The sequence below is a fragment of the Canis lupus genome, chromosome 4 (assembly GCF_048164855.1).
Source record: "Canis lupus baileyi chromosome 4, mCanLup2.hap1, whole genome shotgun sequence".
Taxonomy (NCBI): domain Eukaryota; kingdom Metazoa; phylum Chordata; class Mammalia; order Carnivora; family Canidae; genus Canis; species Canis lupus.
Genome location: NC_132841.1, coordinates 34,319,054 through 34,346,682, shown reverse-complemented (window position 1 = coordinate 34,346,682; position 27,629 = coordinate 34,319,054). Strand labels below are relative to the sequence as shown.

Here is a 27,629-nt window from a genome sequence, read left to right as displayed (position 1 = left end):
AGGCTTTGTGAAAATGGGGGGGATTCACTCAGCCTGGGGCGCTTGGCTTGAGGCTGATGTGAGGGAATAATAAACTTCCCTGCCCAACTCAAGGATCCTGGTTCCTAGAACATGGTTGCACTTTGATGTGTTTGAAGGCGGAATTTTGGTTTCACTTTGAAGTATTTTTTCTTTCTCTGTCAGAGTACAGGATGCCCTGAAGGCCAGGGAGGCAGAGGTCTGTATTAAAAAACAAAAACACACAAAAATAAAAGCCTCTAAGTCCTGAATACTTGCAGGAAAATAAAAATAGGGGTAATTATAGGCTTGGAGGAATTTTTTTTCCCCCTCTCAGGTACTTGCATTTTGATTTAAATGGCTTTGCCTTAGGATTGCTGTCCTTCTTTCTTAGTGGAGAAAGCTTGTCTGTCTTCATGGAGCTGGGCCTCAGCAGTGGCTACTTCCCTGTCTCCAAACCCAGCAGGCTCACCGGGCCCCGTGCCATGTTGAGGAGGTCACAGAATGGGAGACGCCGTGCTGGATGACCCACAATTGCCTCTTCTAGGAGATGGGCACGCCTTGGCCACTGCTCCTTGCAGCCCGAGGACTGATTCATTGGGTTCTGACGCTCAGGCTGGTCTTGACACACCAACTCTGATAATTTAACCCTCCATTCAGTCCTTAGTCGTACAAATGCGTGTGACAGGACCTTGTCACCTATGCTAGTTATTTTGATCAAAAGCATATTTTCCCTCCTGTGAAAGTGGTGAAAAACCTGTTGGAAACACAGAACAATGTCAAGAAGTTGCAATGATTACTCATAATTCCACCACCTGGATGTATCCATATATTACATTTCAACAAAGCTCCACCCATTTTTACCACCACCCTTTTAAAAAACCATAATTGAGGTTTTATTGCACACAGAGGTTTATATCCTGATTTTTTTGTGATTATTATTTTATAGCAGATTATTTCAAAGTGATTTTTTTTTTCCCTTTTGAATAACCCCTAAGTGTTTGGTAGGCAGGGAAAGTATTCTTATTTCACTTTTTAGATAAGAAAATGGAATCTTAATGGAGTCAAATTTATGCAAAATTCTAAGCACCATGGTAAAATGTGCTCTCTGAGGTCACCCAGGTAAGTGGTGGAAACACAGCTAGATATAGGTCAGTCGACTACCAAACTTACGCTGCTTTCATACCTCTGAGTTCCTCTCTTCTTCCCCAGATCTTTACCGAGTGTAGTAAGTTGATCTTTGAGAGGAGAACATGGCGTTCAAATCAAGGTTGGAAACCCTGAGATGGGAATAAGCAAGGCAAGGTCTAGTCCAAGAGCCTGAAATTCTAGACAGTTTCTGAAGACAGGGTTTTGTTCGAAAGGGACAGGGTAACCAACCCAAATTGCACAGCAGGGTCACAACCTTAGGTCCAGCATGGAAGACAATGGGGATCATCTCTACCCAGCTCTGTGTAAATGGTCGAGATTGGGCTCATCAGCATTGCATTCGCTGCGAGCAGTGTGTTACACTAATGTAACATCTTGGATACGGAAAACTGGATGTGGGGAATATGGACAGCCTCTGCACAACCTCTACAACTTTTCTGTAAAACTAAAACTATTCTAAAGTGAAATCTTATTAAAAAAATATGAGTTAAGAATGTACCAGACCCAACCAAAGAGGAATGGTATTACAGGCAGAAGGAACTGGAGGAAGCATGCCATGTGAGGTGCATGAGGAGGGTGAGGCATTTGCTGGGGTGGGAGTGGACTGGGCCTACACAAACCTCAGTGAAGCTGATTGTCAGGCTTGATCTCCATAAGGAAGGCCTTTTTCTTTAAGGCCAGGCTTCAGAGTGTTACGATTTATTCTGCAGGAAATGGGAAGTCGTTTGAAACTTTTCGTTAACACAGTTCATGTTTGGGTTTATTTATTATAAAGGTACAAATCAGCACAATGGGAGAGGCTGTCAGAGAGAGGTTGGGGTTCATGAGATCAAAGGAGAGGCTGCTGCCTTGAGCCAGGCAATGAGCTAGAAGAGGGTTGTACCGTTAGGGACTGAGAGGCAGAGCCCTTCTCGCAGCTGAGCTAAAACTCTAGGACAGAGCTTCATCCCAGCTGCTTTTTCCTGCCTCTCTTCCCCATCCTCAAGACTGATTACAACCCCGGGAGACAGACAGGTAGAGTTTGTTTGCTCAAGGCCAAGCAGAGCCCCATTCCAGGTGCTTACTCATGCAGGTGCTAGCAGGGAGTTGAGGTGCCCCTTTGGCTCTGTCACGGAGGTTTGGCAGCACATGATAGGACGTCAAGTCCTGCTGCAAGGCGAAATATCTGGTACGTGGCACTAACATGTCATTGTTAGGACGAGCTTGCCTTCATTAGGACTTTATCAGTCATTGAGGTGGTCCAGGGGCCTTCTTACCACCACCCAACCCAGGAGGGGCAGCAGATTACCCATCAGGGCTAAGCAGCTCCAAGGCTGGGCCAGCAGGCAGCCCAGATACACATCATGAGTACCCTGGTCCATATCGGAGGGTCCACAGGATGTAGGGAATCAACACCTTGACTCTTTTCATCTAGGTTGGTCTCTTCCCTTTGACCAGCATTTTAATCCAGATGCAAGAATTGATTCTGGATCCCAGGGCTGTTTCCTGAGACCCAAGGGGGAAACAGCCTTGAGCTTTCCTTCTCACGATGCCAGTTCCCAGAGTGTGAATTCTTTGATGTCCTTGAACAGGAGTTTGGGTAGATTTTAACTTTGCCCTTAACTGCAGTGCCCCTCAAATTAATTGGTGGCGGCTGTGAGGAGCTCCTGAGAGCACATGGCCATGCTCTTAACTAAATGATTCATTCATCACTGCCAGGCATCCTATACCTTAGGATGGAGTGGGTCTTAGTTGGTATTGTGTCCAAAGTGACAGCCAGAGTTTCCAGGTTCCTTTTAAACTGCTTCGACAACCATGTGTCTCATCCCGGTGTTCCTGCCTCAGGGTTCTAGTATGTTCCAGATGGAATGGTCCCACAGATTCTGCAACTGTGGCCTCGTAGTCAACGCTCGGAGTGCAGACCCTGCTGCAGATGTCAAGGCTAAGGGACATGCTGGGAGAGTAGAAGTGTCCTGAAGTAGTGCTATTGGTGGCTCCTTTAGGGCAGCTGGTGACATTTCTCCACAGAGGGATGGCTCTGCCCAGCCTAACTAGGGGACTTGTCGGTTTTCTCTGATGAAGTAGATGCTGCCCACAGTGGTCTGATCTTTTAACTCCTTGCTGCTTAAATGGTGGTCATGGAGCAGCAGCAGCAGCAGCATCACCTGGGAGCTTGTTAGACAGGAATAACCACAGGCCCCAGAATCAGAAAGTGCATATAAAATCCCTGGATAATTTGTGTGCATATTACAGTTTGAGAATCACCTGCTTTAATCTAGAGCAGAGGTTTACAATCCTGGCTGTGCATTAGAATCACCTGGGGAGCTGAAATATTCATATCTAGCCCACCACAGACCAATTAAATTCAAATCTCTGGGGATGAGGCCCAGCCTTCGGTATGTTTTAAAAGCCTTCTTAAGAGAACCTAATCTGCAGCGACCTAAAAGGACAGGGTTTCTCAATGATGGTGGCTGGGGTTGCATTACAATCCCTGGCGCCCAAGTGCTGAGATCCTGCTTAAGGTGCCTTGTACCTTTTTACCAATTAATGATGGAGAATCATTGATGAGACCAAGATTTCACCGTGGTTTCCCGGGCCTGCAGGGATGCAGAGAGGGGACGCCGTGTGAAGGACATTGCATCGCCTGTTGTTTCTGAGCCGTAGAGGGGCTCCCCAATCGCCCTGGGGGGCCTATCAGAGCTGTCTCTGGCCGTGGGAGGGACTCCGCAGCCCTGGGGGGCTATGGCAGATCCAGAGCCTGGGTGTTCCAGGCCTGTACCTGTACCTGTACCTGCATATCAAAGAGAATCATGACATCTGCCCCCTCAGCGAAGACAGGCCGCGAGCTCTCGACCCTGCCTGCAGTGGGCATCGGGGCGCAAGGCGAGCCGGACATGCTGCTCAGCCTCATCTTGCCCTGGTGGCAGCATTGGCTGAACTCAGGGGCCCTCCGGCCTGGGCAAGTCACAGGGTAATTAAAGAAAGAAGACACTTTGTGGGAGACGTGGTGATCTGAACCCCATGGGTGGATAGGATAACGTTAGACAGAAATGTTCATTCTGGAAACAATTTCTTACCAACTGGCTTTACTTGAAGGATGTGACAAGTCCTCCGAGTTCCAGATGAGTTGCTGGAGGAAGGGAGACCTTCGTCACTCACGTATTCTTTCTAAGGTTTTAAGGTGGCCTTGAGTCTCCGGGACACGGGGGGACCGCTATCCTCCCAGTGGCGGGACCCAGGATCCCGGTTTGAGGGCCGCAGTCCTGGGCTGCACGCAGATGCCATTCTGCCCCTCACACTCCCTTTTTCCTTCACAGCTGGCGACGTGGGACTCAGAGAAAGGCCTGAATGGCAGCCTGCAAGAGAGGCCCATGGGCAGCCGCCTCCAAGGACTGACTCTCAAAGTGGTGACTGTCTTGGTAGGATCACGGGCATTTTGGGGCGGTTCACCATTTGGGCTTTGGAGTTAGGGGCTTCTCTCTGTTTGGCTTCATGCTGGGCTTGGGGGGAAGGGGATCTCGTGTAGTGGCTTGGGGGCTCATAAGGCCTTTCTGGCAAATAATTTTGCAAGTAATGAAGGAAGAGGAGGGTTGGAGATTCTGTCCCAGGGCCTTCCACGGAGGTGACTGAGCTGCTCGGGAGAAGAACCACTAATCTCCACGGCCAAACTTCCAAGCAGACGCAGCCCTACCTGTTCCTGGACGTAAACAGTATCTTGACCTCCTGGTAGTCCTCTAGAGAGCTTTGCTGGCAGCCAGAGTCCTCAAAGGTGCTTGGAGGAGGCCACTCTTCCGGCACCCAAACTCGCCGATGGCCCCGTGGGACACAAACTTCACAACAAAGACCGTCTGTTGCAGTTTTCCTGCACGGTAGTCTTGGAATCGTAGACTTTTATATCTTTAAGAGACTAGGGGCATCTTCCGGCCAAGTTCTTCCTTCAGCTTTTTAGGGCTGTAGGAGACATTTTAGATTCACACGATTCAAATGGTCCCTGTGTCCCGTCAGATGCTGATGTCTCTTCAGCCCTAGAAGCCTTTAGCAGCAGCGTTCTCCTCCATCCCGTGTGCACATCACAGAATAAGCATTATGCCATAACCCCCCACGGCCCCAGGGACACTAATGAGATATATTCTCCGGGGCCGTTTGCCCAAAGTCTTGTTCGGTTTCATACGAGTGTGATGGGGAAGGCTAAGGCTTTCTCCAGAGGACCACGTGCCCTGCAGAAGCACATATGTCACAGGACAAAATGTGTGAATGTGGCTTTGGGCTCAGGAACGGCGGGCTTTAATTCTGTCCCAGGCTTTGACTTATGGTGTGACCTTCTTCCATGAATCAGAATCCATTTTCTAGTACAATCTGATGGATGTAATATTGTCTTCTCTCAATCTAATATCATAGAGCTTTTATTGTCGCTCTTTATCCTGGATGAGAAGTAACCACATTTCTCATGTGGGTCCTGAAGAATTATGGCATTTCCTAAGAACAGAGTCCTGAATGTCACAAATAAAGGAATGAAAACAAATCATGTCATTCTGGCAATGGGGTTCCGAGCAGAGGCTGGGAAAGTGTCACACAGCACAAGTAAATCTCCGTCCCTCCGTCAATGTGCTGGTGGCAGGGATCTTCCTATCCAGCGCGCGCCAAGTGTCCATAAACTGCTTTAATCCAGGGCCGAGATCTTCAGACCTCAGGCCTAAGTTGGGTGAACACATGCCCACGTCCGCAAACATTCTAAAGCGGATTCATCAGGTTGGTCTCTCCAGCAGTACCCTGGAAAGGTGTGTATCCCGGAACCCGTGATTTAATTGAAGAGCATTCGTTCTGTTGTCCTCAGGAAGAGCCTTTCGTGATGGTGGCTGAGAACATCCTTGGACAGCCCAAGCGCTATAAAGGGTTCTCCATAGATGTCCTGGATGCGCTGGCCAAGGCTCTGGGCTTCAAATATGAGATTTACCAGGCCCCCGATGGCAGGTACGGCCACCAGCTCCATAACACCTCCTGGAACGGGATGATCGGGGAACTCATCAGCAAGGTAGGTCCCGGGGCCGGCCCACGGGGTTGGGGGGGGGCACCTTGCCTGCCTCTGCGGTGATCCCTAAATTTGGCCCATTAGGCATTTAGAACTCTGGAACTAGCTAAGCAGATCACAGGTCACCACTCTTCACCCACTAGAGCTCTCTCTTCTTGAGCCCACCCCGCCCCGCCATGCTCCACCTCTGGGTTCTATCTCTCACTCTGTCTTCCTTCCGTACCTACTGCTGCCATTTCTCCAGAGCCTGCCCTGTAGCACACCCTTCCTGCAACCCACCCCACGTTTGGGCTGAAATAGGAACTTGGTTCTCGCAGGCAGTGTTAGTGAGTGCTGATTCTTTTCCCCCTCGTGGCTCACGGTGGGGTGTGTCTATACAGATGCACGCGTGTGAGTGTGTGCGTGTGTCTGCACTGTCGTGTGTAAGTGATACGACATTCCTCAGATTAATTTCACATAATTACTCTTCCTCTCTCCTGTAGAGCCTGGGTCCTCATTGAGACTCATGGTATGAGGCCAATTCACCGTGTCCCCGTCCTCACCCCTGTCACCCCAGACCCGTGGGTCATCTCCTGACAGTTATTTATGATGGTGGCATCTGCTCCAGGCCTCGTTCCCTAGTGCTGCTGTTGCCGCCATCTCTGACGTTACAGACATCCCCAGGGGACCCCAGTGTTCTGACTGCCCTGCCTCCCTCCGGTGACCTCTGTTTGTGCTCCATGGCAGTGTCTGTACCCATGCGTTCTGTTAACATCTTGCATGTTGCTGTCACTGTTCCACTCTGACACTACCACCTGCTGTGTCCTACCACTACCACGTCTTTTGAACTTTTGCTCCTAAAACATAGGTCCTTTGCTTTATAGACCCACAAAGGCACACACAATCTCTCCAACTTCTCCTAAGTTATTTAAAAAACAATTTTATTGCAGTACTATTTTATTTATTTTTTATAATAAATTTATTTTTTATTGGTGTTCAATTTGCCAACATACAGAATAACACCCAGTGCTCATCCCATCAAGTGCCCCCCTCAGTGCCCGTCACCCATTCACCCCCACCCCCCGCCCTCCTCCCCTTCCACCACCCCTAGTTCATTTCCCAGGGTTAGGAGTCTTCATGTTCTGTCTCCCTTTCTGATATTTCCTACCCATTTCTTCTCCCTTCCCTCTTATTCCCTTTCACTATTATTTATATTCCCCAAATGAATGAGACCATATAATGTTTTATATATAAAATACACCCATTTCAAATAATTCAGTGACTTTTAGGAAATCTACTGAGTTGTGCCAACCATCTTCATAATCTAGTTTTGGGGAGCACCTGGGTGGCTCAGTCGGTTAAATGTCTGCCTTTGATGATCTCAGCCCCTTGTTGGGCTTCCTGCCTCAGTGGGGAGTCTGCTTCTCCCTCTCCCTCTGCTCCCCTCTCCCCCGGCACGTGTGCTCACATACTCTCTCTCTGTCTCAAATAAACAAAATCTTTTTAAAAACAATCTAGTTTTAGGATAATTCCATCAATTCAGTGAGATCCCTCATACTTATTTATAGTTAATTCCATTCCTGACCCCAGACCTAGGCAGCCATCAATCTATTTTCTATTTCCATAGATTTGCTTTGGTGAACATTTAATTTAAATGGAGTCATACATGGTTTTTTGTGTCTGGCCCTTTCTACTTAGCACATGTATTTGAGGTTCATCTTTCTTTAAGATTTTTGTGTCCTTGTGATACCGCATCCTTCCCTGGCTGGCATACCCTCAATATTGGACCAGATAATCCTGTGTCCTTCATCTTTTGTGATTCTCTTTGTTCTTGGTTTCTTACTGTACTGAAACCCCGACTTGATTATATTATCTACCCTCTGAATCTGACATCCAAGTTGCTGCATTCAATTAGAGAAGAAAATCACAAATCTGCCCAAATGGAAGTATGAACATTGTGTGGCCTCCAACCTGAGCTAGGCCTTCAGGACAGACTGAGTTCCTTAACTTGTCCTTTGTTGGACCCCTTGGCTATATCCTTTAGCGACTGTTTCAAAAGTTTGTCTTTCTCTTTAAGCAACCTAAAAGTCTTCTCTCCTAAGTAAAAAAAAAAAAAAAAAAAAAAAAAAAAAAAAATTGTGCTCCTATATTAGGCAAAGAAATGGAGATTTGTGGGCTTGAAATACTATTTCAACTACCTATGAAATTCACATCTGCAGACACCTGCTCTAACCTCCAGTTTCAGAGGTGGGAGTGTTATGACCCCTCTACTGAGGTCATAACTCAATCTCCCTGTGCTTCTTCTAGTCCTGGCTTCATAAATTACTTTCTCTTCTTCCCATGTTATGAACCTGTCCTGCTCCACAAGATCTCTTCTTAGTCCTTACATACGCTTTGAATGCTCCAAATTCTTAAAAGGAAATCTCTGGATCTTGAGTTTTTAAAAAGAGAGGCAAGAACCAGAGATACAAATGTGATAAGTCTAAGAGGAGAGCTTCACCCTCGTTACCTCCAATATTTTTTCTTTTTACTTTAGATATGTTGTTGATTTCACAGTTTATTTATTTAATTTTTTTGGATTTTATAGTTAATTTTTAAAATATTTTATTTATTTATTCATAAGAGACACACAGAGAGACAGAGACACAGGCAGAGGGAGAAGCAGGCTCCCTGCAGGGAGCCCCATGTGGGACTTGATCCCAGGACCCCTGGATCCCGCCCTGAGCCAAAGGCAGAGGCTCGACCACTGAGCCACCCAGGCATCCCTGGATTTCATAGATTAGAATATCAGTTTATTTGTCAGTCTAGTCCACATATTAAACCTGATAAAAATCTTTTCCCGATAAAGTCTTTTTATGTATGTTTTCCCAATGTAATTTATTTTTTTAAAAGATTTTATTTATTAGAGAGAGAGAAGAGAAAGAGGAGGAGAGAGAGAGAAAGAGAAAACCTAAAGCAGACTCCATACTGAACACAGAACCTGACACGGGGCTTGATCCCACAATGGCAGGATCATGACCTGAGCTGAAACCAAGAGTTGGCTGCTTGATCGACTGAGCCACCCAGGCACCCCTCTTTTCCCTATTTATTTATTTATTTATTTATTTATTTATTTATTTTTATTATTTTTTTTTAATATTTTTTTCTTTATTTATTTATGATAGTCACACAGAGAGAGAGAGAGAGAGAGAGAGAGAGAGAGGCAGAGACATAGGCAGAGGGAGAAGCAGGCTCCATGCACCGGGAGCCCGACGTGGGATTCGATCCCGGGTCTCCAGGATCGCGCCCTGGGCCAAAGGCAGGCGCCAAACCGCTGCGCCACCCAGGGATCCCCTTTTTTCCCAATTTAAATATGCACATTGGATCAGTTGTCAGAGCTGATTACTCTAAACTAAGCAGTTCTGATGATGCCTCCTACTTAAAGGTCCAAGAGCCAAGATTAGGATGATCAGTGTATATTTTGATGCTCTTGTGGTTGGAGTGGGGACTGCAGGCCCATTATTACCCACCATCATCCCCTGGGGCCTACTTATCCTAACCTCCACCAGTCTTGGCACTCTCATCTTTCAGTCTAGTTCCATCTTATTGGAGTCTTTGTCTATTTTTAAAATTAAGTCCATCTTAGAAAGCAAAAATATTGCAAGGTGCTTTTTAAAGTCCAGCGTGCCCAGAAAGTTCCCTCCCAACATGGCTTTAGTATATGAAAAATCAACCCATATGTCTGCGAGGCCATGAATTAAGGGCTGATCAATGACAGTACATAACCCCTTTCGTCTTGGAGGATATTACTCTCTGGCATAAAGTCTGCATATAAAACAACCAGAGACTGGGACATTAATGAGATTTCTAGTAGTCGTACAACTTACCACGTAATTCTGAAGCATCTGAAGAGAGGGAGACATCCATGTGGGCTAATGGAAGCTTGGAGAGGCTTGATGAAAGTATAGCAAGGATGCAGATAAGTCTAGAAGAAGATAGAAGGAAGGGCCTTCTTGGTGGGAAGCAGGGCTGGGGTAGAAGGAAGAACCGGCAAAAGAAAGAAGATAGTGGAAGTTTCCGAGAACAACAAGAAAGTGAAGAAAAACTATAATTCAAACAGACAACTTAGTGGGGTTTTTTTTTTTTTTTTTTTTTTTTTTTTTTTACAATATTCGAGGTCACAGGTTGTCACCTCTTGAATCTGTTTCCTCTTGACAAAACAGCCCAAAGGGTAGAGGGCAGGCCTTGCCCCGGGGTGGGACCCTGCAGGAAGTGGGGACCGATGCCTGATGAGTTGGTTTTGCCTTTCAGAGAGCAGACCTGGCCATCTCGGCCATCACAATCACCCCGGAGAGGGAGAGCGTTGTGGACTTCAGCAAGCGCTACATGGACTATTCGGTGGGCATCCTGATCAAGAAGCCCGAGGAGAAAATCAGCATCTTCTCTCTTTTTGCTCCGTTTGATTTTGCCGTGTGGGCCTGCATTGCAGCAGCCATCCCCGTGGTGGGCGTGCTGATATTTGTGTTGAACCGGATCCAGGCCGTGAGGGCTCAGAGTGCTGCCCAGCCCCGACCCTCCGCTTCGGCCACCTTGCACAGTGCCATCTGGATAGTCTACGGGGCCTTCGTACAGCAAGGTACGAGTCCTGGTTTCCTGATGTCGCCGGAGCCCCAGGGGCCTGAGAGAACTTGCCCACTGGCCGAGTTCTTAGATAGGTTTTGGCAAAGTCATTTTAAATGCAGTTTTATTTCATCTCTAGGACAGGACCAATATCAGGCTGCCCCCAATTTCTCTGAGTAATACAGATAGAAATTAAATGAAGTGACAAGGAACTCAACTTCAAAGCCCGGTTCTCCGCTTTAGATAAAATTAACTTTGGAGTTCTGCTTTGCACTCTTCTCCCCTCCCACATTAGGTTGATTGTTATGCATCCGGGGTTGTCAGATGAAACTGAATCTTGCTTAAATTTGCAGTCTTAATAGGAAAAAAAAAAATCACAATTGCTTTTCAATCATCTAAGCAATACTCCATCCATTCTTGAGATACAAAGTCTCCTTCCTCTGTGAAGTCTGGAGAGCACTTGGTAAGTTCCTGGTTCGTGCAGTTTTGACCTAAACTATGAATTGCAAAGTTCCTAATGTGAGTGTTGGCTTTGTTTGCACCATGGCAAAACATGTACCGCCTGTTCACCAGGTTATATAAGATTAGTCGGTGAAACGCTTTCTTCTGCTACCACCGAAGGGACCGAGGAGAAATAATTGGCCTCAACGGGGCAGCTTCAGACTACAAGTCACAGGCAATGACTTCTGAAAATCCTAGGAAAAAAGTCATCTAGTGAGGGCTGAATATTAATAAAAGTGAGATCTCATTTCTGAGGTTTATAAGAAAGCCAGGGAACCCTCCAGGTAGGAGGTAATTCTATATTTACAGAATTCCTGAGACTACTCTCTCTGAATTCGAAATGGGGAAAGGCTCTTACATCAGGTTGCAGCCCTGGAAGTAGGCAACCCAGTGAAGTCCTGGATCTTTGTATTTGGTGGTCCTTCATCCCTTTCCAAGATGGATAATCTTTGGATTCCTTCCCAGAATTGTCACAGTCCCCCATAACCAGCCAGCAACTCAGTTCCCTGCTCCCTAGCCCAACCTCTTGGTGGTTCCTTGAGCCCGGCTGCAGGGTGGAGCTGGAGCATTTCTGTGGGGATGGGAGTGAGCACGAAGTCCAGGGCCAACCACTTTGCTGGCCTCCTGCAGGTGGCGAATCCTCCGTGAACTCCATGGCCATGCGCATCGTGATGGGTAGCTGGTGGCTCTTCACCCTCATTGTGTGCTCCTCCTACACAGCGAATCTTGCTGCATTCCTTACAGTGTCCAGGATGGACAACCCCATAAGGTAAGATCCATTCCTCCCTCCAGATCTGGGATCATGCAGCTCCGAAAAGCTGTAAAGACAATATAGCCTCATGTTATAGAGGTAAACAGACTCAGATCCCAGATCTGCAGTTTGATCATCGTACTCAATGCATTGGAGAGCTTTGCTCCTCTTGTATTTTACTTCATACACAATTATATAAATGCATAAATGAATTAAATAATACTTCTCTGAACATTTAAATGCTGCTTATAAGACTAAGAAATCAAAACATTAAAAATTAACAAATTAAATTTCCTCAGGCATTTAAACGTTGATTACAAACTTATTTAATCAAAATTTTCTAAACATTAAATTAAAATTAATTAAGACCACAAGTCTAAGATATTTTCCCAAATCTTCAAACACCTTAAACTTATTTTTAAAGACATGCCACTATCACGGTGATTAGAAAACTTATTTCACTTATACTTGTGAAATTATTGAAATCAGGGAATAAAAACATTTCTTTGTTTTACCAAAGTTTTAAAAATATGGTGTAAAAGAATTAGTTCAACATAGTGGAATAACATGGGAGCACCTTTGTTTTAGGATCAGAATTCCACATACTGTGTAAATTGCAGATGAACTTGGGCCAAGTGAAGGGGTGTTTGCAATGCTGTTGCTGAAGTGACCGTGGGCACTAGTCTGCGTTTCCTCCGGTACCATATTGGCCGCAATATCCCCTCTCACTGGATTCCTGATTATCGTGTGTAATTTCTCCCTTAATTCATCATACTCACTATCATTATATGGATTCTTTTGATCCACAGCCCTACCTGGTCATCCGTACTTAACTAGCTTCTATGGCTCCCAGCGGCCTATTTAAAAGAGTTCAGACTCTGGCCAGGATTCAAAATTTAGTATGATAGCATCCAGTCTTATTTTTCAGTTGGCATTTTTATTGAGATAATTATAGATTCACATGCAGTTGTAAGAAATAATGCAGAGAGATCTCATAATACCCTTTAACTGGTTTCCCCCCATGGTCACATTTTGCAAAACTGTAGTCATCTTATCACAGCCAGAGTATTGATATTAAGAGAACTGGCTGATTCTATTCAGATTTCCCCTCTTGTACTCATTTCCCTGCGCACGTGCATGTGCGTGCATCTGGTGCTACACAGTCTCGTCAAGTGTGTAGATGTGTGTATTCATCACCACAGTAAAGATGATAAAGAATTTTATTCCTACGAGGATCCCTTGTATTTTCCTCTTATGGCCACACCCATCTCACACACACTTCTTCCCCTCTAGTCCTGCTCTCAACCCCTGGTGACCACTCATGTGTTCTCCATTTCTAAGATGTTATCATTTCAGGGCACCTGGGCGGCTCAGTCAGTGAAGCGTCCAACTTTTGATTTCAGCTCAGGTCACAATGTCAGGGTTCTGGAGTTCTGGAGTTGGGCCCCACCTCGGGCTCATGCTCAGTACCAAGTCTGCTTGTCTCTCTTCCTCTGCTCCTCCCCCCTGCTCACTCATGTTCTCTCTCTCTCTCTCAAATAAATAAGTAAATAAAAATCTTTAAAATGTTGTCATTTTATATATGTTATATGAATGGAATCATAGCTTTTGGATTGCCTTTTTCATTTAGTGCCATTCTCTGGAGGTTCATCCAGGTTGGTGTGTGTATTAATAATTCATTGCCTTTTTGTTGCTTAGTAGTATTACATGCACCACAGCTTGTTCGTGAGTTCACACACTGGAGGATGTCAGCTTGTTTTCGCCCTTATGCAATTATGAAGAAAGCCACTGTACGTATTTGTGCGTAGGTTTTGGTGTGAACACAAGTTTTCATTTGTTTGTGATACATATCCAAGAGTGCAATTGCTGGGTCATGTGGTAATAGCAGGTTTTATAAGAAATTATGTTTTATAAGAAACTATCAACCCATATTCTAGAGTGACTGGAACTTTATATTACTACTAGTGGTATGGTAATGATCCGGTTTCTTTGCATCTTTGCCAGCATTTAGGATTTTCACTATTTTTTTATTTTACCATTCTGATAGGCATGGACTGATATCTCATTCTGGTTTTAATTTGCATTTCCCTAATGAGCAATTGTGTTGAACACCTTTTAATGTGCTTATTGCTAACTATATAGTAACCTCTTTGGTGAAATATCCATTTGAGTATTTTGCCCATTTTCTTTTTCTTCCTTTCTCTCTCTCTCTCTCTCTCTCTCTCTCTCTCTCTCTTTTTTAGAGAGAGAGAAAGAGAGCACACATGCATGAGCAGGGGGAAGAGCAGAGGGAGAGAGAATCCCAAGCAGGTTCCATCGCAGTACAGAGCCTGACTTGGAACTCGAATCTCACGACCCTGAGATCATGACCTAACCCAAAATCCAGAGTGGGGTGCTTACCCAACTGAGCCACCCAGGAGCCCCTTGCCCATTTTCCAAATCGGTTGTTTGACTATTACTCTTGTGTTTTGAAAGTTCTTTATATATTTTAGATACTAGTTCTTTGTCAGACATCTTATTTGTAAATATTTTCCCCACTCTGTACTTTCTCTTTTCAACATCTTAACAAGTTCTTTCACAGAGAAAAAAAATGTTAATTCCTGTGAAGTCCAATTTATAAATTTATTCTTTTGTGGATCATACCTTTGGTGTCAAGTCTAACTCTTGCCTAACCTTAGACCATGAAGATAATCCCCTGTTTTTTCTGTTTTTCCTCAAAGTGTTGTAATTTTACATTTTACGTTTCAGTCTACAGTCAATTTTGAGTTAATTTTTGTATAAGGCATGAGGTTAAGTGAGTTTTAGATACATAATTCTGTTACACACACACACAAACACACATATATGGTTTTGTCTATGAACATCCAATTACTTTAGCATCATTTATTAAAAAGGCTGTTCTTCCTTCATTGAATTGCTTTTGCAATTTGTCAGAAATCAGCTGGGTGCATGTGGGTCTACTTCTGAGTTTTCCATTCAGTTCCATTGATCTATGTGCCTGTGCCTTTGCCGATACCACACTGTCTTGGTTACTATAGCTACAGAGTAAACCTTAATATTGGGCAGAGTGACCCCTCTCATTTTATTCTTCTTTGTTCAGCTTGTTTTAACTATTCTGGGGCCTGCATCTTTCTACTCAAATTTTATAAACATATGTTTATAAAAAATTTTCCAAGATTTTGATAGGAATTGCATTAATTATAGTTAAAATTGCATTAAACCAATAGATCATAACTTGCTGAGACTATCATGAATGGGTATTAGATTTCTCAAATGCTTTTTTTTTTTTCCTTGCTTGACAGGACCATATGATTTTTCTTCTTTGGCTTACTAATATGATAGATTACAGTGATTGTTTTTCAAATGTTGTGTACCTTGAACGAATCTCCCCTGGTCATGATCTATGATTCTTTGCATATATTTCGGATTCTTTCTGCTGATATTCTGGTTGAGGATTTTTACATCTAAATTTATGAGAATTGGGCAACCCAGGTGACTCAGCGGTTTAGCACTGTCTTCAGTCCGGGGTGTGATCCTGGAGACCTGGGATCAAGTCCCATGTCAGGTTCCCTGCATGGAGCCTGCTTCTTCTGCCTGTGTCTGTTCCTCTCTCTCTCTCTCTCTCTCTCTCTCTCTGTGTGTCTCTCATGAATAAATAAAATCTTAAATAAATAAAAAAATTTATGAGAATTATCAGTTTTCACTTTTATTTATTGTGCTATTTTTGTCTAGTTTTGGTTTCAGGGTAGCACTGGCTTCATAAAATGATTTAGGAAGCCTTCTTATCTTCTGTTTTCTGTGAGAGATTATATAAAGTTGGTGTTAATTCATCTTTAAATGTATAATTCTCCAGGGAAACCTTCTAGAAGATCCATGTTCTTGGAGCTTTTAAGTTAATAAATACAATTTTCAAAGTAAAGGGCAATTCATATTGTCTATTTCATCTTCAGGTTTAGTTGGCTTATAGTGTTGTTCATGTTTTTCATTTAGTTGCTGATCTTCTATTGTTGTTGTGGATCAATTATTGAATGTGGGATATTAAAGTCTCTAGCCATTTTTTTCAGAACTGCCTATTTTTCCCTTCAGTTTTATCAATTTTGATCCGTATGTTTTGGGACTCTATTGTTAGATGTACATATGTTTCTAATTGTAATTTTTTATATTCTTATCAAATGACCCTTTTATATACTGCTCTTCTTTGTCTCTTACAAAAACTTTTCCCTTAATGTTTACTTTGTCTGGTATTAGTATCCCATTCCAGTTCTCTTTTGGTTATTGTTTGAACAAAATTTTTTTATTCTTTTATTTTCGATCTATTTGTCTTGGGATCTAAAGTGAGTCACGTCCATATAACATATAGTTCAATCATGTTTTTTCATCTGTTCTACCAATCTCTGCTTTAATTGGATAGTTTAATCCATTTACATCTAATGTAATTAGTGATAAGGAAGAAATTACTTCTGCCATGTTATTATTAGTTCTTTTTCTGTCTTACACCTCTGTTGTTCCTCATTTCCTCCATTACTTCTTTCTTTTGTGTTAAATAGATATATTCCTTATACCATTTTGATTCCCCTGTTTTTCTTTTACTATATAGAGTTTTGAGTTATATTTTTAAGTGGTTGCCCAAGGCATGTCAATTCCCATCTTAATTTACAACAATGTAATTTGGATCAAAGCCAACTTTATTTTAATAGTATGAAAAAATTGAAAAAATGTTTCTCTCTGTTCTACTCCACCTCTGCCCCAGGAATTCCTTTATGAAGCTGTCGGATCCCTTACTTTTTTGGGAAGTAACAAAATTTTTCCCAATTTATTCAATGGATGCTCTTCTATATTTAATTTTTAAATTCTTTTTTTTTGGTTTTTTTTTTTACTTATTGAATAAATTTCATAATTTGTTTCAAAACAACTTTAATTTTAATTTTTAAATCGTGATGAAATATACATAACATAAATTTTATCATTTTAATTATTTTTAAGTGTACAGTTTATTTATTTTTATTTTTTTAAGATTTTATTTATTTATTCATGAGTGACACAGAGAGAGAGGCAGAGACACAGGCAGAGGGAAAAGCAGGCTCCATGCAGGGAGCCCGATGTGGAACTGGATCCCGGGACTTCAGTATCACGCCCTTGGCAGAAGGTAGATGCTCAACCTCTGAGCCACCCAGGTGTCCCTTAAGTGTACAGTTTAATGTCATCAAGTATATTCACATTGTTCTATAAACATCATCACCATCCATCTCTAGAATGCTTCATATTGTAAAACTGAAAGTCTATACAGTACTCCCCATTCCCTACTTTCCCAGACTCTGGAAACCATAGTCCTGTTATCTCTCTATAAATTTGACTACTCTAGGTACCTTGGATAAGTGAAACAATACAGTTTTTGTCCTTTCGTGACTAACTTATTTCACTTAGCATGTCTTAAAGCTTCATTGATGTTGTAGCGTGTGTATAAATATGCAGCATATATATCACATTTTGTTTATACATTCATCTGTTGAGAGATGCATCTGTTGCTTCCATCCTTTGGCTATTTAATAATGCTGTTTTAAACACAGGTGTATAGGTATATGTTCAAGTCCTGGCTTTACGTACTCTTGGGTATATACTCAGAAGTGGAATTGTTGTATCATATGGTAATTCTATGTTTAACTTTTTTTATTAGGAACTACTTTATCATATTCTACAGCAATTCCACCATTTCACAGTCCCACCAGCAACTAACAAGAATTCCAGTTTCTTTACAACCTTACCCATACTTATTTTTTGTTTTGTTTTCATAATAGCTATCCTAATGGGTGTAAAGTGGTATCTCATTTTGGTTATGATTGGCATTTCCCTGATAATTAGTGATACTGAGCATCTTTTCATGTGTTAATGGCCATTTGCATATCTTCTTTGGAGAAATGTCTGTTTAAGTTTATTGCCCATTTTTAATTAGATTGTTTTTATTACTGGGCTGTAGTTTTTTATGTATATCTCAGGTATTAATCTCTCATTAGATATTGTAAATATCTTCTCCCATTTTATGGGTAGCCTTTTAATTCTGTTGGTAGTGTCTTTGGATGCAGAGAAGTTTTTAATTTTGATGAAGCCCATATTATCTATTTTTTGTTATTGTCAGCTTTCCTTTTATTGTCATATCTAAGAAATTATTGCCAGATCCAATGTCATGAAATCCTTCCTGAATGTTTTATTCTAGGAGTTTTATAGTCTTAGGTCTTATATTTAAGATTTTGATCCATTTTGTTAATTTTTATACATGGTGTAAGGTTAGGGTCCTATTTCATTCTTTTGCATGAGGATACTGTGTTTTCCCAGCACCATTTATTAAAAAAGACTGTCCTTTCCTCATTGAGTGGATTTGTTTCAAACCTTTGTTTGAAATGATTTGAATATAAATGAGATCTGGGCTTTTTATTCTATTCCATTGGCCTGTCTGTGCATCTCTCTTCATGTCAGTACACACTATTTTGATTACTATAGCTTTGTAGTACATTTTGAATTCAGGACATTTGAGATCATCAACTTTATTCTTTATCAAAATTGTCTTGACTAATTGGGGATCCTTGAGGGGGAAATTTTACAATGGATTTTTCTATTTCTGCCTGAACCATCATTGGAATTTTGATAGAGATCACACTGAATTTGTAAATTGCTTTAAGTAGTATTGACATTTTAACAATATGAAGTATTTCAATCCATGAGCATAGATAGGTGTCTTATCATTTATTTGTGTCTTTAACTTATTTCAGAAACATTATTTAGTTTTCAGTATATATGTCTTTTGCCTTTTTGATTAAGTTTATTCTTAGGTATTTATTCTTTTTGACATTATTATAACTGGGATTGTTTTTGTATTTCCCTTTCAGAGGATTCACTATTAATGTACAGAAATGCAACTGATCTTGGTTTATTATTTTTTTTTAGCCTACAACTTTGCTGATTTATTTATTCTAGTATTTGTGGTTTTTGTGTGTGTCCAATTTTAAGGTTTTCTACATATCAGGTCATGTTGTCTGACAGCAGAGATACTTCCACTTCTTTCCTTCCAACTTGAAAATCTTTTATTTCTTTTTCTTGCCTAATTGTCTGACTATGACTTCCAGTACTATGTTGAATGGAAGTGGTGAAAATAGGCATTCTTGTCTTGTTCCTGACCTTAGAGGAAAAGCCTTGAGTATAATGTTAGCTTTGAGTTTCTTTTATATGGCCTTTATTACATCAAGGTAGCTTCCTTTTCTTCCTAGCCTGTTAAGTTTTTATCATGAAAGGGTATTTCATTTTGTCAAATGCTTTTCCTGCCTTGAGATGATAATGTGGTTTTTTTCCGCCTTCATTTGGGTAACATAGAATTTTATACTGATGGATCTTGGTATGTTGAACCATCCTTACATTTCAGAATAAATATTGGTTGGTCCATATTTAAAAACATATGCTGTTGAATTCAGTTTCCTAGTATTTTTTAAAAAGATTTTATTTATTTATTCATGAGAGACAGAGAGAGAGAGAGAGAGAGAGAGAGAGAGAGAGAGGCAGAGACACAGGCAGAGGGAGAAGCAGACTCCATGCAGGGATCCAGACGTGGGACTCAATCCCGGGACTCCAGGGTCAGGCCTTGGGCTGAAGGCGGCGCTAAACTGCTAGGCCACCAGGGCTGCCCAGTTTCCTAGTATTTTGTTGAAGATTGTTGAATCCACATTACTCAGGAATATTGGTTTGTAGTTTTCTTTTCTTCTTCTTTTTTTTTTTATTGGAGTTCAATTTGCCAACATATAGCATAACACCCAGTGCTCATCCCATCAGGTTTGCAGTTTTCTTTTCCTGTAATGTGTTTTTAAGGTTCTGACCTCTTAGAATGAGTTAGGAAGCATTCCCTCCTCTTGCATTTTTGGAGTAAGAATTTGAGGAGGATTGGTGTCCATTCTTTAAATGTATATTGTATGTTTCTAGGAATTTGTTTATTTCAACTTATTGGTGGACCACTGACAGGTTGTATAATATAAATATATTTAATTTTCTCTCATGTCTACTTATGCATTCTAAATTATTTTCATGATGTTTAGCATTCTATTACCATTATTATTAATATGGTTCCCTAGGAACCACCACCACCACAACTGGAAGTTAAGGATCCTCTCTTAACCACCAGTGGTTTCCTTTAGGCTTCAATATACATGCACTGTTGTTTCTCTTTCAGAATCAAGCTTGAAACCATATATTTATATCTTTCCCTCGATGGTCCTGGAATACCTTTTTGTCCTTCCCTCCTACTCAATCATGTTTTAGTAATATAATCTGAGATTTGGGGCCCAGTTTACTATTGTTATTTCTTTCCTTCTCCTTCTCCTCCTCCTAATATTTGATGGTTTCTCTAATATATATATAGCATTTCATTCTTTTGTTTTATCACATCTACATTTATAGTCATTATTTGGACTGAAATCTATGTTCCAGGGGTTTCAGTGATTGTTGAATGTTTCTCTACTCTGTGATTTGCCATAGTTCATTTCTTTATTTTGATAAATTTTTGTTCAGCTAGAGTAGTTATTTGAGCAATAGGTCTAGCAAGAATGGTATATGTTGTGAGATAATATATCGGAGAATCTTTTTCTGTTGCATTTATGCATGAATTAAAAAAACTAATCTGGTATAATATTCTAGTTACATCTTTTCCTCTTCATATTGTATAGAATTTCCTCTATTGTCTGAATTCTATAGGATTTGCTCCGTTGTTCTTCCTGTATGTAATGCCTCAGAGAAGCATGAGAATACCCCATTCACCTCCTTTTCCTCTGCTCCTCTTTCCTTTCCTATCTTTTCTTCTCACTCTTTCCTCTACTCTCTTTTTTCTGTCTCCTTTTTCTCCCTTGTCTTCTCCTTCCTCCTTCCCTTTCACTTAACTTCCGTCCTCCTCTCTCCTTCCTACTCTTGTTGCTTTTCCTCTTCCTCCCTCTATTTTAATCCCTCCTTCTCCTTCTTCTCTTCCCTCCTCTTCCTTCTTCTCTACCTCTTCCTTCTCTGTGTCACTTTCCTTTTCACTTTCTCCTCCTCCCCCTCCTTCCTTCTCCCTCTATTCTTCCCCACTGTTCCCCCTTCTTCCTTCCTCTCCATGTCTTCTTCCCATTATTTCCCACTTTTTTCCTTATATCCCTGCTCATCATCATCTTCCTTCTCCCCTTCTCTCCTTATGATCCCTTTTCTTTCTTCTCCCCTCCTTTTTATTTTCTTCCTCATTTACTTCTCCTTTCTTATGCTTTCTTCTTTGCCATTAACCTTAATATCCTTGAATATAAAAACTTCTATCAATATTTAATGAGTTGGCCTACATGTCATTAATTATGATTTGAATTCTGAATTCTTTATTACATGCAAAAAACAACCTGATAGCTTTAGCTCATTAATTTTGTCATTTATTAAATCTTCCCTTATCTATTACATCTTTTGCATTTGTCTTTGTCTTGTTTCCAGGAACATTGAATTTTTGTATGTTGATACTATGAGTCCTTTATGTCTGTTGTACTCTCTGATAATTTCCACTCATTTATCTTTTTCTTTTTATTCAGAGAGTTCTTTATCTTGTCTTTCAAATTTCTGATTATATTTTTTCCAGTGTTCATATGTTTTTCAACATTAATGAGTATATAAATTCTCCTTGTTATTTGTATTTCTCCTTCATTTTTCCTCTCTACCACTGTTAATACCTCTTTTATGTCTCAGCCACTCTTTATGAAATTAATATTTATTTTTTGTTTTAAAGAGTCTTTAATTATAGTGGATTATACCTATAGAAAAACAAATATTTTTAAAACTTAATTTCCCTTAGTATATACTTTTCAAACAGTATGTTTTTAGGGTCTTTGATGCACTATAATATATTTACACATTATTTCTTTCATGCTAAATCCCTTCCTTATACCTACATGTTGTTGTTTTTATGTTTAGTATGCTCTTTCGTGATTCTAGAGAACTCTTTCCATAAACAGGGAGTCCAGAGACTCCCTGAATCTCCTAATATTTCACCTGGCTACCGGTAGAATCATCCTCTCAGATCTTAACCTGATCTTGTGAATTTAGCTGGAGACTGTGATGTAAATCCCCATTACAAGCCCTGTGCCTTGGTGGAAAGCTTCCTTTTTAGAGTTTTTGCCTTGATAAAGTTTCTGTTTCTAGAATCCTGATTGATGCAGCCCCTGCAACAGTATGAAAAGTCACTGTATTTCTTAACCTTCTTTCTGGCAATGCTCTTCTCTCTGTCAGAGACAAATGCCAGTGAATTGGGATTTCTGAATATTGTATCTGCAGAGGCCAGAGGAATTCAAGGGCCTTCCATTATTGCTACTTTGAATTGCTTTGTCTATGTAGGTATAAAAGGAAATCCACTGAGATGATGACTTTCAATGCAAGATGAATTTGAGTCTTGCATTGCTGTGTCCCACTAATTTGCTTCTCCCAAATATCTGATAAATGGGTGGCATCCTTCCCTAGGTTCATGATATATGATCGCCTGTAGTTTACAAAATTACATGGTCATTTCGGAGTTATCTGGAAGGCTTAATGATGGATATCTGTCCTCTTTTTACTGATGAGTCTTTCTTATAAATCCAAATGGTCTCTGGCCTATGCATTTTCAAACTAATATAAAACCATTCAGTAATGATTGTTAAACTCCTTATAAATGTTCATATTCAGTGTCCATGTAAATGTCCTAGTCTTTAAAACCTATAAATTCCTTTACAAGCTTAAGGAAAGCTGGTATTCAAGAGAGACTGATTATATATATATATATATATATATATATATATATATATATATATATATTAGAACAGAAATATACTTAATAATTACCTTAAGCAATTTTTAGCTTTCTTGTTTGGAATGGGTATAAAGTCCATTCAAGGAAGAGGACCTATCTTCATTTTAGTTCACTAAACTTATCTCAAAATATAATTACTTTTATCTCCATTACAATTACAAGTAGATCTTTACCTATTATCATGAAGAAAGCAGAGTCATTTGGAAAAGGTAGCATTGACAGGTAGTTTGGCACTACAAGCATCAATGCCCTATATTTAGGAAATGCTTTGGTTAAAAGTTCTAGATTAGTAGAATTCAGAGGGATCACATTCAGAGGGATCCCAATTATCCTACAGGCTTGTGTTGGCAGGCAGAAGCACAGTGGTATGACTAGGAGATATAACAAAGTGCAGTTGTAATGAGCATAGCCAGTTAAGCTTAATTGCCAGGGTTCACATCTTCTCTCCCACTTACTAACTATGTGATCTTGGGTGATTTACCTAATCTCTATACACCTTTCTTTTCTCATCTATGTATAAGAGTAAGAGTAGCATCTATATCATAGGACTATTGAGGGAGATTAACAAACATATGTTAGAGTTTAGAACATTACCTGGCACATAGAAAGGACCATATATAAGTCTAGAAACAATTGTTGTTGACAAGGACCTTGGCAGTCAAAGTAATAGCTCTGGGATTTGGAATCCTGGATTGAGGAAAAGCAGCATGACTGGAAGATGTGGGTAAGAAGATGACAGTCTAGGAAGTAGAAAACTGTTTTGGTAAAGTCACCAGCTGGCTGGCTGACATTAATCATACCTCCTTTCTCATTCTTAGTTTCTCTATCTGTAAAATGGGGAGGTTGCTATAAATGGCCTTATTATGATATTTTAGATGTCTGTTCATCTTTCCATTGAATTTGGAAACCTCACATTTGTAAACTAAAATGACCAAAAACTTCCTACAGATAAATTCTTGGCTAAGCTGGGGAAAGATAGACCATCCATAATAAGAGCTTTTTCTTGTGTCCACACATTCATATAGTTTCAGAAGGAAAAATAAAATGATTGAACATAACAGCAATCAAATTTATCCCAAGATAATTTTACCTCTAGTCTTCTTGGTTTAAAAATTGATCTTTATTCACATAAACTTGCTGTAACTTTTTATTACAAAATTTTTATGATTATTTGCAATCTTATGATAAACTGGAAATCTAGTTCACCTTGGATGTGGTGATGACTTCTTAGCTACAACACCAAAAGTACAATCAATAAAAGAAAAATTGATAGATTGGGCTTCATTAAAATTTAAAACTTCTGTGACAAAGATACTGGTAAGATAATGAGAAGACAAGTCAGAGATTGGGAAAGAATCTTGGCAAAATATATATCAAATACAGCATTAGTATCTAAAATGGATAAAGAACTCTTAAAATTGAACAATAAGAGAACAAATAACTCATTTAAAAAACAGGCAAAAGAGCTGAACAGGCATCTCACCCAGAAGATTTGCATATGGCAAACAGCCCTGTGGACAGATGCCTAATATCATATATCATTAGGGAACCGAAAAATAAGATAACGAGGTACCACTACATTAGAATGGCCATAGCGCAAAACCACTGACAGCACCAAATACTGGTGAGGATGTGGAGCAAAAACTACTCTCTTTCATTTCATTTCCATTCATTGGGAATGGAAAATGGCCACTTCAGAAGAAATTTTGACAGTTTCTTACAAAACTAAACCTATGCTTATCATATGATCCAGCAGTCACACTCCATGGTATTTACCCAAATGAATTGAAATCACATATCTACACTAAAACTTGCACACGAATTTTTATGACAGCTTTACTTGTGATTACCAAAATATGGAAGCAAGAGATGAATGGATAAACTCAGGTACATCCACTCAATGGAATATTATTCAGTACTAAAAATAAATGAGCTATCAAGATGTAAAAAGACATAGAGGAACTTTAAATATATATTAATAAGTGAAAGTGTTATGCAAGATAAATAAATATATATTTAAAATTATTTATACTTTATTTGTAATATTACTTATATGTAATTATAAATATTTATGTTTATTTGTATACTAGTAAATTATTATTTATATTTGAAAAATATATATGGATTTTACTAAGACCTATCTCAGTTTTAAGATAACTTGTGGATAAAATGAGGAAAAATATGAAGGGCAGGGCTAGTTATCAATTAGGCCAAATGAAGCCAACTTACCAATTTTTCTTTTTTTGATCATGTTTTTGGTATTATATCTAAGAAATCAAACCCAAGGTCAAACCCAAGGTGGATCAGTTGCTGTTTAGAGTTATTTAAAGGCTGTTTACATTTAGATTATTGTTAATTTATATGTGAAGTTTCCATTTTTATAATTACTATATGCTTAAAGACATTGAACGAGAATCATAAACAGTTGGATATGATGTGAATTTACCTTAAAAGCTGTTTGTTTGTTTTTAATCTGGGCAGATAATGTTTTAAATATTTAAATTTGAATGACTTTGATGGTGCTAGTACTCTTCTGATTGCCTCTGGTCCCACCATCCTGTTTTGTTTTTGTTTTTACACCTGCTGGTTTCACACTTTCATATACCCACCTTCCACCATCAAGTTATTAAAGTCGGTAACCTGTGACAGAGAAGACCTGCATGACTCTTGGCGAGTTAGCAAGTCCTATACATTCTTGCTATTCAAACCATGTCCCACAGACCAGCTCTCATCTCAGATCTCCTGATTCAAAATTTTTATCTAAGTCTCTAAGTGATTTCTATTTATGTTAAAGGTTAGAAAGAATTGCCTCTGATTAGAAAAAAATGATCTATAAAATTCTAATAGACTGAAGTGATTGGCTGCATGTAGCAAATGCATTTTAACACAACTACACATCAGTTCCTACCTTTGGGGGACCACAACCTGGAAAAGAATGGTGATGCATATTAATGGTGTTCATAAAAAAAGAATGTGGGACTTCTACCTGCCTTAATGGAGTACCAAGTATCTGACTAAACTTTCCATCATCAACAACAATAAAACATGGGGGAAAAATTGCTGTCTACAAGCATTTTGAACTTAGGGGCACAGGTTGAAAGGGAAGAGAAAATATATACCATGCAAATAGTAAGCAGAAGAAAGTTGGTGAGGCTGTCTTGATGTTAAGGTAGACTTCATAGTTGACCCTTGACCAACATGGGGATTGGGGATGTTGACCTTTGAACAGCCAAAATTTTGCATATCACATTTGACTTCCCAGAAACTTAGCTACTAATAGCCTACTATTGACCAGAAGCCTTACTGATAACATAGTCAACACATATTTTGTATGTTATATGTATTATATATCATATTACTACAATAAAGTAAGCTAGAGAAAAGAAGATGCTATTGAGAATATCATAAGGAACCCTATTTAAAGTACTATACTTTATAAAAAAAAAAATAATCCACAGATAAGTGGACCCACACAGTTCAAACCTATGTTGTTCAAAGGTCAACTGTATACCATACAGTATTACAAGGGAAAAAGAGATATTATCTGATGGTTAAAGGAGCAATTTCACCAGAAAAGCAATTCTAAATATGTATCCATCTAATAAGGAAGCATCAAAATGTATGAGGTAAAATTTGACAAATCTAATGGGAGAAACAGAAAGATCTAAAACAGTTCACATTTTTTAAAAAAGATTTTATTTATTTATTCATGAGAAACACAGAGAGAGGCAGAGACACAGGCAGAGGGAAAAGCAGGCTCCCTGCAGGGAGCCTGATGTGGGACTCGATCCCGGGACTGGGACATGATCTGAGCTGAAGGCAGACACTCAACCGCTGAGCCACCCAGGTGTCCCAAAAACAGTTCACACTTTAACTTCATTCTATTAGAAATTGACCTCTCAAGTAAACAAAAGACCAGTAAGGCTGTAGAAGACCTGAACAACACTATCAACCAACTTGTCAACCAATGTGGTGGACATTTATAGAATACTTCACCCAACAATTGTAGAATACACATTTCTTTTGAGTATACAGGGAACACTCACGAAGACAGATCATTTCTTGGCTCATAAAATTAAATCTCAATCCATTTCAAAAAAGTAAAATCTTACAGAGTATATTCTATCAGTATAATTAACTTAGAATTTTTTTATTTTTTAAAAGATTTTATTTATTTATTTATTTATTTATTTATTTATTTATTTATTTATTCCTGAGAGAGAGAGAGAGAGAGAGAGAGACAGAGACACAGGCAGAGGGAGAAGCAGGCTCCATGCAGGGAGCCACATGTGGGACTTGATCCCAGGACTCCAGGATCACGCCCTGGGCTGAAGGTGGCGCTAAACCATTGAGCCACTCAGGCTGCTCAAGTTAACTTAAAATGCAATGAAAATAAACAATCTAAAAAACCTTCAGTGGCATTTAAATAACATAATTCTAAACCTGTGGGTCAAAGGAAAAACATCAGAAATAAATCACAAAAGATATATAAAAAATATTTCTAACTAATTAATAATGAAAAAATGTATCAAAATTTGTGCAATGTTGTTAAAATAGTGCTTATGGGAAAGTTTATAGTTTTAAATGCCTATTAAAAAGCACAGCAATGCTTAAATTCATGATTCTTAGTTTCCCCTTTAAAAAGAAAGAAAAGTAAGAATAAGCTATACTCAAAGTAATTTTAAAGAAAGAAATGGAATAGGTATGACAGTACAGAAAACTAGCAAAAGTGAAAGTTGGTTTTTTGATAAATTTAATATGTTGATAAACCCTAAGCAAGACTAATCCAGAACAGTAAATGAAAAAAAAAAAAAAAAAAA

The 27,629-nt window shown here is 39.8% G+C and overlaps 1 protein-coding gene across 3 annotated transcripts in view; it reads left to right on the top strand.

Moving 5' to 3' along the window:
• GRID1 (glutamate ionotropic receptor delta type subunit 1) overlaps positions 1-27,629 on the top strand; it is a 638,858-nt gene that overhangs the window by 519,384 nt on the left and 91,845 nt on the right. For all 3 annotated transcript variants that reach the window (XM_072823838.1, XM_072823837.1, XM_072823839.1), the window contains 4 exons: positions 4,443-4,544; positions 5,960-6,157; positions 10,424-10,748; positions 11,864-12,002. In XM_072823838.1, the coding sequence (XP_072679939.1) occupies positions 4,443-4,544; positions 5,960-6,157; positions 10,424-10,748; positions 11,864-12,002 (764 nt within the window). The remainder of the gene's footprint in view (positions 1-4,442; positions 4,545-5,959; positions 6,158-10,423; positions 10,749-11,863; positions 12,003-27,629) is intronic.